The following is a 13103-nucleotide window of genomic DNA, read 5'->3' on the forward strand; positions in this document are numbered from 1 at the left end:
GGACATAAACAAGGATGTAAACAACAGAAAATGCTGTTTAGCACCACTAACAATCTAGCTACAAATTCATATTCATCAGTCAAGGCTCGTACACAGCGGGATGTTTTTCATTTGCGTTTGTCGTCAGCTTTTTTTGAGATGTTTTTCTGGATTCAAACCCGAGCGATTTTCACTGATTTTCGAGCAGAAGAGTATGCAAAATCACTCCTTGACGTTAGATGGTGCTACACAACTTTAAGCCTTGACACCCGCTTGTAACACAGTAGAAGAAGACAAAAAAGTTGTTACGCTTGTTGTTAAAGTATGGTTCAAGTAGCAGCTGTAGCGATGAAAAAATGGTTATTGTTCACCAGTGCAATAAGCAGCTCCACGTTCATATCGCCTCTAGGCAATTTCAGTATACGCTCACATTGAAAGTTTTTCACTTAAGCGCCTCCAAGTGCTGTTTACTGTAACTTCAGCAGCTCCATGCACATGAACAAAAATGCCAATCTGATTGGTGGAGAAGGTTTTGACACGGTAGGTCGAAACAAAAAAAACGAGCATGAGGCGTTTCTTTAAAAATTACGCTTTTACACCTGCCGTTTTGCCGCCCTTTATTTAGTCACGAAACTTCAACGGAAAACGCGAGCAAAAAGGGTCCCGGTGTGCACAGGCCTTCAATCCGCTGTTAACACCCACAATCTTCAGCAGCGCTGCAGTGTCTCTCTATGCGGCCACTTTCCTTGCGTTCAACATCTCAAATAGCAAACTCGCAAAAAAGATGTGTAAACGTTTCATATTACTTACACATGCTAATTCCGAATATATGTGAAAGACACATGTCAGATTTTATTTTAGAGAGCAGGCGTGAGGTTCAGCTGTGTGGTCTTCATTTTCTGTCTGATTCAGCGCTAAAACGTGTGCTTGTAGGGGCGTGACATGGTGACGTGGAACCGATTCTGCAAATCACATTATGTTAGCAGACCAATCAGAGCCTCTTGAGGGTGGGCCTTTCGGTGAAACTAGGAGATATGACAGTCGTTTTCATGTTAGCTGAATAGCTGTATATAATCAAAAGTAAGGTATATGAAAAAATAATTTTCTACAATTTTCTATACTTTTCAACAAAAGAAACATGAGCTCACGTTGCTTTGCATCTTATAAACACAACCAAGCCTTTAAAAAACACTGTGGGCCACCCATTTAACAACCAGGGGAAACCAAATTTTAAAAAGGCTGTTCATAAAATCGAATTTTATTTATGATAGATTAACCCTTGCTATCAAAAGAATGCATAGGTGAAAATGCTTAACACTACATTATGTGCACAAAATTTAATAGAAATTTGGTTTTCCCTGCTTTTTGTTAAGGTACATTGAGCCACCTTAATCTTGTTCCTTATAACAGACTTCAATGTGGGAGAAAACGCTTAACGTATTTATCTATGGAATTGGGACTCGTTCTTTTTACAGGAGTTAGGGTTAATTACAAGATAAGTTTGGAAGAAATTTGGGTTGTTTGGGATGTTAAACCACATTAAGCTGTTATAATGGACTTAACTGGGGATAAAATGCTTAACGTGACATTGTTCACTTCATCTACAGAATCAGTGCTTGATATTTTGATAGTATTTAGTGTTAATCACAAGTAAAATTTGATCGATTTTTGGTGTGTCTCACTTGTAGAGGTACGTTAAGCCATGTTAAGCGTTTTGCTTTTATAATGGACTCAATAAGGAGAAACGCATAACGTGATAATTTTCACTCACTAAAATTAGAGCTTATTCTTTTGACATCAGAAAGTGTTTGCCACAAGTAAAATTAGATCGAAATTTTGTTTCCCCCACCTGTTATTAAGGTACATTAAATCACGTTAGGCTTTTTTCTTATAATAGGCGCTTAATATGATGTTTTTCACTTTATCTATGGAACTGGGACTCGCTCTTTTTACAGTAGCAAGGGTTAATTACAAGCAAAGTTTGACAGAAATGTGGGTTTCTCTGCTTGATGTTTAGGTACATTAAGCCACGTTAAGCTTTTTTCATGTTAAGCATTTTATAATGTCCCTTAGCCTATTATGCTTCCTAGCCTGGTGAGAATAGTGGATTTTGAGTTTCCCCCTCCTAAGCCAGCGTTTAAGGTGTAGATAATCACCCGTTCCATTTCAGGAAGCACCTCACATCCGAGTCTACTGATGCGGTTAACTGATGGCTGTCATTTAAAGGATGTCATATTTTTCATCATAACAAGTTTCAAAGGTGCTACATGTGTAGAGGGTCAATGTGGATTTATGTGCCATGAAAGGTACATCCAAGCTTTCATGTTTATTATGTATATAGGCCATAATTTGCCTTAATTACCATTGCAGTGCACTACACACTTCCTACATGAGCTGAGACTGTAAACATTGAAGCGCTCAGAAAGTAACCACTAATGAAAGACCCATCCTTCCTTTTCTTCTTTCCCCGCCCGCATGTTTCATTTGGATAATTGCCACAGGTCCATTAAAACACGGGGCAGGTTGCTCTTCCACACTAAACCTCACCATCTTGCGCTTGCTGACGGTCTCATTGCGGTTTGGACAGTTTGCATGCAAAAATGCAGATAGTTATTGTTTTGTTTTGGTTGTTTGTTATTTCTGTGGTTCGGTGTCTGGATTCAAACATTATCCGCTCCTCCAGGGAAATGACCATCTCTCAAGAGGTAAGAATATATATATTCATGAAAGTTTTTACGCTGGACTAATGGACATGCAAAGAATACATAAATATGTTATTCTGACAACGAGTTTGTTGTTGTGACTATGACATGAGTTCAACAATCTTTTCCAGTCAGTGCTACACTTACGGAGTGACACAGTTGCAAATTCTCATAATTATGTTAGAAGAAGCTCAGCTCTCCAGGAAATTAGAGAAGTTTTGCCTCCTGGGCAAGACTGCACCACTGGACAAGTAAGAAATTTCTTCAGATCTATTCAAGTCATGCATCACTGCTTAAAATGACACAAAATCAAACATTTTAAAAATCATTAATGGATCAAATGAAAAAAAAAATGTCTTTCAAAAGGCAGCTGGATGCAAAGGCTCCAAGAAACCACATAATTCTATGAAGACAAAGATTCAGCTGGATGGCCGTGGAAATAAAAAAGGTGAGGAAAGTCTTTAATGTACTTAATTCATTAATTTTCATTTTAAGTCATGTTTTGGTCATACATGCAGTCAAGTATTAATATAATATAATATAGACTGTTCATGATTGTTACTGTGCTGGAAAGTCTAGGATATTATTGATAACATTAACAATGTTTTATGTGAACTGTTTAACATGTTAAAAACAGGATATCGATTACGGTAAAGTTTGCATAAATTATATAGGTATATATAGGTATGTTCATGTAATACATGTAATAGTTCCTAAATTAAATGAAAAAAAAATTATATATATATATATATATATATATATATATATATATATATATATATATATATATATATATATATAAACAGCTTAAAGTGACATTTAAAGGCTTAATTAAGTTAATATATATATATATATATATATATATATATATATATATATATATATATATATATATATATATATATATGAGCAATTTCACACTCGTAGCAGTGCGATATGACTGTATATCGGCACTGGTGGGAGGCAGCTGAGTGCCTTAGTGTCCCACCAGTGATGATATACAGCCATATCGTACTGCTACGAGTGTGATATTGCGTTTATACAACAGTTTTGATGGCATAATCGTGTATATTAAAAGAAAATCAAAGAGAGTCTAAAAACCTTAAGGAACTACTTTCTTCCACCATTTCTTCACATCTCCATCTGACGTCAGAACAGCAGAAACAGTTACTTTTTCACAAACGTCACTTTAGAACTAGTGTTTGAAATTTTCTCCTGCATAATGTCTAAAGTGATGACAAAAAAGGTGATTTTGCTCACATTTTTAGATTATAAGGCTGAAGGGCATGAAATGCCATAAGTCTATAGACATATCTACCAGTATTTATTTGTTGCAATTAGCATATAATATTAGCATCAATATTTAACCTCGAAAATGCCAAAGCAAGTGAGGAGGCTGTACGAGTGCTGATATTGCAGAATATCGCATGGCTATCAGATTCAAGAACCAGACAAATCTGTTGTATTAATAAGCAATATCACACTCGTAGCAGAGCGATATAGCTGTATATCGGCACTGGTGGGAGGCAGCCAAGTGCCTTTTGGCTCTATTTTAATGATCTAGGCTCTATTTTAATGATCTAGGTGCAAAGCGCAGGGCGCAAAAACATTAAGGGTGTGTCCGAATCCACCTTTGCTATTTTAAGGATGGAAAAATAAGTTCTGCGCCGTGGCGCATGGTCTAACAGGGTTGAGCTTATTCTCTTAGTGAGTTATAAGTGTGTTTTGAGAATAAACCAATCATAGTTTTATCTCCCATTCCCTTTAAGAGTCAGTTGCGTCGCACCATGGCGCATTTGCTATTTACATGGCGAACTTTGTAAGTGGAAAAACTGACAGCTTCACTAGCAAGAAAACACTTAAACAGAACATCAGCAGCACAAGAAAAATTGTCAAATATACAAAATTAAATTGTCGTGAATAAACTGAAAAAGCCCCCCCGAGATGAAGAACGCGTGAAGGCAGTGGTTTTTATATTTATGTAAAAATAATTTTTGTAATATTTTATTCTTTTAATTCTTTTTCATTTGTAAAGATATTTGTTTATTGCTGTGCATCCTGTGTGTCTTAAGCAATGTTTAAGCGAGGCACATAACTAACGCGCTCTGCGCTAGAATTTAAACCTGCTCTCAGCTAGCCTATTGTGCAGTCTATTTTAGTTCCTCAAAATAGCAGCGCACCAACAATGCGCCTTAACACACCTCTTATCTACACCGAAAGACCCATGAGTCCACAAAGTGGCGCAAATGGATTTGCTATTATCATTCTTTTAGCACATTAACACATTTTATCTGTTTTTATGTTTGTTTGTTTTTACCATTTTTATTATGAGAGTCTCAAAATCCTTTTGTATGAGGAACTACTTTCTTCAAACATTCTTTTACATCTCCAGCTGATGTCAGAACAGCAGACACGGTTGCTAATTCACCAACATCTCTTTAGAGCTAGTATTTGAATGATTCTTTTGCGTAATATCTAAAGTGATGACCAAACAGGTGATTTTGCTGATATTTTAAGATTATAAGGCTGAACGGCATGAAAGCAGCAGATCACAATATTACTATAGTATAAATACAGAACTACAACATACAAAAGAGAGAGATCGAATTAGCAAATCATTTACCTGTTTAATAATGATTTGATCAGCTGTAGTTAGAAATTACGCTGTTTTTAATCCTCTAAGGCAGGGGTCACCAAACTTGTTCCTGGAGGGCCGGTGCCCTACAGGTTTCAGCTCCAACTCTAATCAAACACACCTGAACAAGCTAATCAAGGTCTTACTAGGTATACTTGAAACATCCAGGCAGGTGTGTTAAGGCAAGTTGGAGCTAAACTCTGCAGGGACACCGGCCCTCCAGGACTGAGATTGTTAATTATGCAGTCTCTGTCGCCATCTAGTGGATGACGCCATCAACCGTCTTTGGCCACTGATGCACTGTTTCTCAGAAATGATAAATATTTAAAATAGGCACTATCCTTACAAATAAACTGCATAGTTACAATCTAAACAACTACATTCTCGACTAAAAAGCCCCAAAAGTGTCCTACAGCTGCAATATTTGTCAAACTGTTGTGTCTTCTGCTTGTCGCTAAATGTGGGCGGAGTAATACACAAGGGTGAAGGGTTAAGAGGCTGGACAATTGCTGTTATTTGCTGAATATCACACGACTGTCAGCCAATCAGATTCAAGAACCAGACAGATCTTTTGTAAAAATATATATATAATATATATAGAAAACTGTAAATAATATAGTTGACAAGGTGTTAATAAAAAAATGGCACTTGCATTTATAAACATGTAAAAAATTTAAAGGTTAAAACCTTTTTTATTCCTAAACTACATTTCTCTATTGAATGTGAATATTTATAGAAATATCACTCATATTATTTTGCGTTACCTTAAGAACAAAGCTTAAAATGTCAAATTAAAATTAAAATCTATTACCTTTCTGAGGGCATGATTACATCTTAACATATTAAAATGGATGTGAACCTCCCAGCTTTTTGCCTGTTTGACTGGTCACATCATTAATTATTTAAAGAATAAACAGATCATCTCATTTTATTTTTTTTCCATAATATAACAAAGTAGGTTAAGCAACATAAAATGGTGGCTGGGTGTTATGTTTCAGGGTTGGTTAGAAGAATGTAGCGGTGTCAAATGTAAATAACTGAAGTAGTAAAATACTCCAGAAAACTGATAATACAAAAGCAAAACTGAATAGTAAGTACTATAAAACTATATAGACTGTGCTAGTACATCCAAAACGAAAACAAAGACTATGGCTGTGTCTGAGATCACATATTCCATGTACGCTAAAAACTGTGAGCTGAGTAGTGTGTCTGAATTCATAGTATTGGAAAAACAGTATGTGAGAAGCAGTGTTGGGTAAGTTACTTAAAAAGTAATAGATTACAAGTTACTGATTACTACTGGAAAATTGTAAGTTGATTACATTACTAATTACTTTATGTAAAAAGTAATCAGATTACTAATTATTTACTTTGAAGTTACTCATATAAAAAAGTTACTCATATAAAAAATACAAAATAAACTGCAGCTCTTTCAGTAATTTAATATTCACAGCAGTTTGACAAATTCAAAAGATTAATAGAAATAAAGTTTTAAGCAAACTATTTTATTATTTACTTAACCTTCACTTGGTCAAACCTGTTTTTTTTTTTTTGTTTGGTCTGTTGAACACAAAAACATTTTTGAAGAAAACTGGATACCTGTAACCATTGGCATTCATAGTAGATAAAAAAAAACACAACATGGTCCAGCGCAGCCTTTGCGTGGTTGCATACCCCCGCGCCGTGGCTGACACTGACCTGATGCGGACCTCTCAAGAAATGTAACTACACGTCACAACGATGCAAATCGCAAGCTCTGTGATGGGTCGGCTTGGTATCGCTTACGAGTGTGGGTAGGGTGACGGCCGCACGAACCTATTGGAGCCAATGTTTACAAGTGTCGAGTCCCGTGAAGGAGCTCCAGATAGTAACTTTTATGTCTTTATGATTAATGCTGTTGCACGTCTGCCAGTTCCCGCCTCTGAATGAGCGAGTTTGAACTACTTCTACATTAAGGTTGCATTCAGAAAAACAAAACACCAGCGAAAAAACCCGACCCATAGAGAGAACATAAAAAGAGCAACACAAACAGCATGCAGAAGTCTAAATGCATACCAACGCGCAAAGCATGCGCCATGGGTCACGCCGATCACTAGGCGCAGAAGTATAAACCAGCATTTAAATGTTGAATATGTGAAATCTGGAATACGTTGGTGAGCTGCGCTGCTTGCACACCGCATGTGCATCTCACCCAATATGCATGTGTAAGCCGCACACCTCCATTGAAAATAACGAACTTGTTGTCGCAAAAGAGGCAATATGTGAACGGCCCCATGAACAGCTACGCTTCTCTTCAGATTTTCACTCCCGACCTTGCACAAAATTCAAATTTAGCCTGTTTAGGCTGAGTTGAGCTGCTGTGTTTTTGGGCGCAGATGTCCTCCTTGTCGACTAGAATGCTTTCAGTTCAAGTGCTTGAACAAGTTGCTGGTTGAGTAAAAAGCAGTTCTTTAGAGACTGGACTTGTTTGCAGGCTTGTTTTTACGCTCAATGAAGTCAAAGTAATGTATGTATTTTTACTTGAAGAAGCAGCCACTCTCATAAACTGCTATTTCACAGCAATTTCCAGTAACTTAAAAGCGAAAGCGAATTTAAAAGTGAATGCTTGTTAACTGACATTGCAGCTGAAATTTTGATTTAAAAAAAAGCAAATATTGTTTTCTAAAATCTATATTTGTAATGTCATTAATGCAATTACACTGACTTTAGTCTAATCAAACTACACAAATTTAAAATGTAATTAGTTACATTACTGCGTTCCCTAAAAATGTCATTAGAATATAGCATTACTTTGGAACGCGTTACACCCAGCTCTGGTGAGAAGTACCAGGATGACTACTGGCGAGATTCTGAAGTGTGCATTTAATGGACACTACGCTATCCCATAATACCATACCAGAGAATTCATGAATGGGAGTGACGCAAGGCAACTGACGTGGGTAGGTCATGTGATAATGACAAATGGCTGAAGTAGTACGTTCGAGTTACATTCATACTACTCATATTCATACTAAAGATAAACTACTTTTCATGTAGCAAAGTACTTTTTCAAGTCATGTAGTAAATTTAAATGTAGTACCTACGAGTAGTAGGCGATTTTGGGTGCAGCCTAGGATATTAGAAATTCATGCTGCTCACAGTTATGTTAAAAAGTAAGTTCAATCAAATATGAAAATTCACTCACTGATTATAAACCTTTTATGAGTTTCTTTCTTCAGTTGAACACAAGAGAAGATATTTTGAAAAAAAGCTGAAAACCTGTAATCATTATCATCCATAGTAAGGAAAAGATACCATGAAAGTCAATGTTTGCAGGTTTCTTCAAAATATCTCCTGTTAAAGGGCACCTATGGTGAAAAATATACTTTTCATGCTGTTTGGACAGACATGTGTGTAGGTATATTGTATAGATCGTCATATTGAGGTGATATAAACACACCCAGTCCTTTTGTTTCAATTTAACAACATAAAAACGGTGGACCAATAGGAGCGGTTTTGAGATCGACCGCAACTTGACGTAGGAGTGTGGTCCCCTGGCCCACCAATATTGATTGACAGGCGCACATCACCATATCCTCAGTTTCAGGGTTCTTACACCTTTTCCAACTTTAAATTCCAGCACTTTTCAAGCACTTTCAAGGTGCATTTGTATGCTTTTCCAGCACCTAACAACTGTGGTAAATTACGTTTATATACGCTGTATGTACTTTTTTACATTTAAATCCATTGTGCTATTTTAAAAAACACAATATGTTATTTCAACTTAAATTGTTGAATACTTTGGAGCAGGGGTGTCCAAACTCGGTCCTGGAGGGCCGGTGTCCTGCAGATTTTAGCTCCAACTTGCCTCAACACACCTGCATGGATGTTTCTAGAAAGCCTAGTAAGTGCTTGATTAGCTAGCCCAGGTGTGTCTGATTGGGGTTGGAACTAAACTTTGCAGGACACCGGCCCTCCAGGACCGAGCTTGGACATGCCTGCTTTGGAGCATAGATTTATTGGGATAGTTCACCCAAAAATGGTTAAAAAAAAAAAAAAAACAGGTCAGTTATTGAATGAAGTATCTTTTTAAGTTTGGTCTCTTTCTACATAATGTTGATAACTCAAAAAATGAGCTTACAGTCAGATTTTGTTTGGGTTTAGAAGCAGGTTGACATGTCTGTTTTAAACTATTCCTGAGCTCATCGTTTGGCGTTTTTCTGCATGAATGTCTAATAAAACGCGTATGCGGTGAACATTTTGCAGTGAAAACTGGTCGCATCTTCATCTTGAAAAATTTGAAACTGTATTTTTACAAACTGGAAATCTGCAGTTTAGGAATTCAGAACACAAAAAATCTAAAGTTTGGAAATACTTCTAAAAAAAATTCAGCCTTGAAAATTTCAGTTGTCTTAAATTTCAGATGTTTAATATTCAAGTTATTAAATTCAAATTAAGAAATTCAAACCATTTTTAATGGCTTATAGAAATTCAGATTTATTAAATTACAATTGTCAATAATTCAAATTAACACAATTCTAATTGTTTTGGCATATTTTTAGCTCCAACCTCACACAGGTTTGGAATGAGGGTAAATGACAGAATGGGGTATATGCACAGCTAGTGTTTTTCCCCAACGGATGTGATCGTCAAGTGAAAGGTTAATGTGACTATTATGTAATGTGATTAAAATATAATCAGTAGCAGCAGGCGAGCGCAGAACCTCCATTGAAATACTGTGGTAAAATAATTTTTCATATTTAAAAGACGTGATGTGGAACAATGGATTTTAATGCATGGCTTCTTGTACATTCTGAGACACACTTTATATATTAATCAGACAGTGAAGTAATTTGTAAAGAAAACACACCTTAAATGCATAGGCTTTGTGCATAGGCATAGTGCTTTCGCTGGGTTATTGAAAAGTAAAAGTCCTTCTGCATATAACCTACTTTCCTATTTTAACTTTTGGGTGGTGAACTATCTCTTTAAGTTACTGATCCTCGACATTTGTCTGCTGCAGTACCGGAGATGTCCCCTTGTGTGCGCTCGCGGGACTGCGAAGAGGGTCTTTGCTGCGCGCTCTACTTGACCGAAAGGAGATGTCAGCGCGTTCCCGCCCTCGGTGAGGTATGCCTGCTGCGGGGACGCGCCAAATTCCGCCGGAGACTGGACCGCTGCGACTGCGAGAAGAGCATGCAGTGTCGCGCGCGACCCGACAGCCCTCGTGGACAGGGCGTTTGTCTCCATGATGCGAGGAACTAGTAGAACTGTTTAACCGCAGGCAGCTGGCTAGGCGGAACATGATATATGAGTTATGAAATACAAATAAAGCGTTTTATATCATTGTTTTGCCTATAAAGTGAGATGTCAATACAACATCGGCTATAATGATAAAATCAAACGCACTGACGATAGCGCGAGGTTTTGTGATGTTTTTTCTTCCCTGCACCTTTAAAACTGTACAAACGTTTGAGTCGAGAGCCCTCTGCCGGGCATTTCAGTGAGTAAATATTTGATGTGTTAGTCATGGTCTAGTGTTTCCAAACACACTTCCTGGAAGGCGTTGGTTGAGCTTCTTTCTATACAGCATGAAGAGGAATTTGGCAAACACAGTATATATCAATATAATATAGCCAATATGTACATTTCTTGTCATTTCTGTCTACATTCTTCGCTCATCTTCTAACGTTACTTTTTTTTGTTTCAATTTCATGCCATTTGTGTCTTTTTTCATGGTATTAGCCTGAATGCATGAAAACAATAAATGCATTATCTTTGTTTAACATTCTTTGTTTTTTATTCGTTAATTTTTTTCAGACTGTAATGTCATTCAGTCTATTATTATGTCCTTGACTTAATCTCAATATATTGTTTAGCTATAGACTCATTTAGACTCACCCATTCATTTTTTAATGTTTATTTTTTATTTTATTTTTTCCTACTCAATTCACCTGTACAGCATGTTTTTGGACTGTGGGGGAAACCGGAGCAACCAAAGGAAAACCCACACGAACACAGGGAGAACTAGGGATGGCTGAGGTGAAACTAACGTTTTGACAGTGTCGAGATCCCGAAGCGCAAATGTTTCGAAACACTGCACTGAAGCATGATCCGAAACACCCAGGTCACGTGACTAAAGTGTTTCGAAACACCTGGTCACGTGACTAAAGCGATTCAAAGCATCGATCAGTTCAGAAGCGTTTCGAGACCTGGAGAATCTGCATTTGACTGAATGGGTCTAAAAACTTTTGTCTCATATAGTCTAGTGGACTGCGCGTGTACACATTGTTACTGTGCTTCAAATGACTTTTGGGTTCGAATCCCGACTTGTACAAATACTCCAAATTCATGATTTTATGTATTTTAATAATGCAGCTGTTTTATGGTGTAGTCTAGATAGGATACAGCTGCTGATACGCCATTAATTTAGCATCATTTTTGTAACACTGTAAAACAATAATTAATATTTGTACAGTACCGTGATGGTTGGGTTTAGGGTTTGGGTAGACGTTAATAAAATACAATAAATGGGAAATTTAATTAATAATATAAATAATTCTTGTTAACTTTCGGCCACAACCGTGTCTGATCTAGCAACAACCCTGTTTTAGATTAGATTAGATTAGATTAGATTCAACTTTATTGTCATTACACATGTATAAGTACAAGGCAACGAAATGCAGTTTCGGTCTAACCAGCAGTGCAATAGCAGCAAGTGCAGGATACAGGTATAAGTTATAAAGTGCAGTTATAGAAAAACTATGGTAATATTTACAGATGGATGTACTATGAACATTATATACAGGTTGTATTAGCTATGAACAGATTTACAATAAATGAATATATGTACAGGATGCTATTAATAGCAGAAGTGTGCAGACAGATAAACAATTACAAATGTATATGTACAGTGGGTATGTACAGTTCAGATAAGTGAATCAGTGCAATGTAGTGCAATGAATATGTGCAAACTTTAAATGTGCAAGTGTTAAATAGTGCAGTGATTGTGAGGAGTATAAGTTAGAGGAGTGTGGGGGGTGTATTGGGGGGGCAATAGAGTCAGTGAGGGTTCAAAAGGAAGACAGTTTTATGACAAAAACAAGACATATTTATTCACAAAGTGTTTATTCCGATGTCAGACCAATGTTGAAACAAAACGATACAACATCAAAGCATTTCAAAATAGCTTTATCAACCTGGATTTGAACCCAGTATCCCCGCACAGTAGTCAGGAATCCCTAACCACTCCACTAAATCATTTGCAGAGCCAATTTTACAAAGTGGGGTTTAATACCTCAATTTGCCAACTGTTCTTTGCTGAAGCTATTTTAGTGCAATACATAAAAAAATTACCACTAGGTGTCACCGTAGAGTGGGGTTTCAAAACTTCGACACATTTGCTTCGACTGTTTCAGTGTTTCATGAAGCCTTGCTTTGCCCACCACTAGGGAGAACATGCAAACGCCACACAGAAATGCCAACTGGCCGAGGCACAAACCAGCGACCTTCTTGCTGTGAGGTGATTGTGCTACCCATTGTGCCACCGTGCTGCCCATAACCTAATTTAAAATGAATCATATGAAATAAGTAACTACCAACACTTACATTTTTATTATTGAAATCTAAGCAAAACATGACAAGAAAATTAAAATAATTTTGTTCATTAAAACTACTTATTTTTATTTGACACAAATTTGTAGCCAGTTCAGCAACATAGAACCACAGAAAGAATTATATTCACAATCTCAAAATAGACAATATGCTTATAATACGCTTATATTACAGAATATAACATTGTACACTCA

At 36.8% G+C, this 13103-nt stretch overlaps 1 protein-coding gene across 1 annotated transcript; it reads left to right on the forward strand.

Annotated features, from left to right (window-relative positions):
• The first annotated feature begins 2543 nt into the window (after nucleotides 1–2543).
• Nucleotides 2544–11081, forward strand: LOC130233284 (dickkopf-related protein 4-like). Its single transcript, XM_056463235.1, has 4 exons — nucleotides 2544–2684; nucleotides 2813–2932; nucleotides 3048–3129; nucleotides 10319–11081. The coding sequence occupies exons 1-4, from the start codon at nucleotides 2580–2582 to the stop codon at nucleotides 10558–10560; spliced, it is 549 nt and encodes a 182-aa protein (XP_056319210.1). The 5' UTR covers nucleotides 2544–2579; the 3' UTR covers nucleotides 10561–11081.
• The last annotated feature ends 2022 nt before the right edge of the window (nucleotides 11082–13103 follow it).

The sequence above is a fragment of the Danio aesculapii genome, chromosome 8 (genome assembly GCF_903798145.1).
Source record: "Danio aesculapii chromosome 8, fDanAes4.1, whole genome shotgun sequence".
NCBI lineage: Eukaryota > Metazoa > Chordata > Actinopteri > Cypriniformes > Danionidae > Danio > Danio aesculapii.

What these genes read in the sequence shown, in the direction of transcription:
- LOC130233284 (XM_056463235.1), top strand. Translation starts at nt 2,580, where the DNA reads ATGCAGATAGTTATTGTTTTGTTTTGGTTGTTTGTTATTTCTGTGGTT. An exon ending in AAATGACCATCTCTCAAGAG is followed by an intron (nt 2,685 to 2,812) that starts GTAAGAATATAT and finishes AATCTTTTCCAG; the next exon opens with TCAGTGCTACACTTACGGAG. An exon ending in AAGACTGCACCACTGGACAA is followed by an intron (nt 2,933 to 3,047) that starts GTAAGAAATTTC and finishes GTCTTTCAAAAG; the next exon opens with GCAGCTGGATGCAAAGGCTC.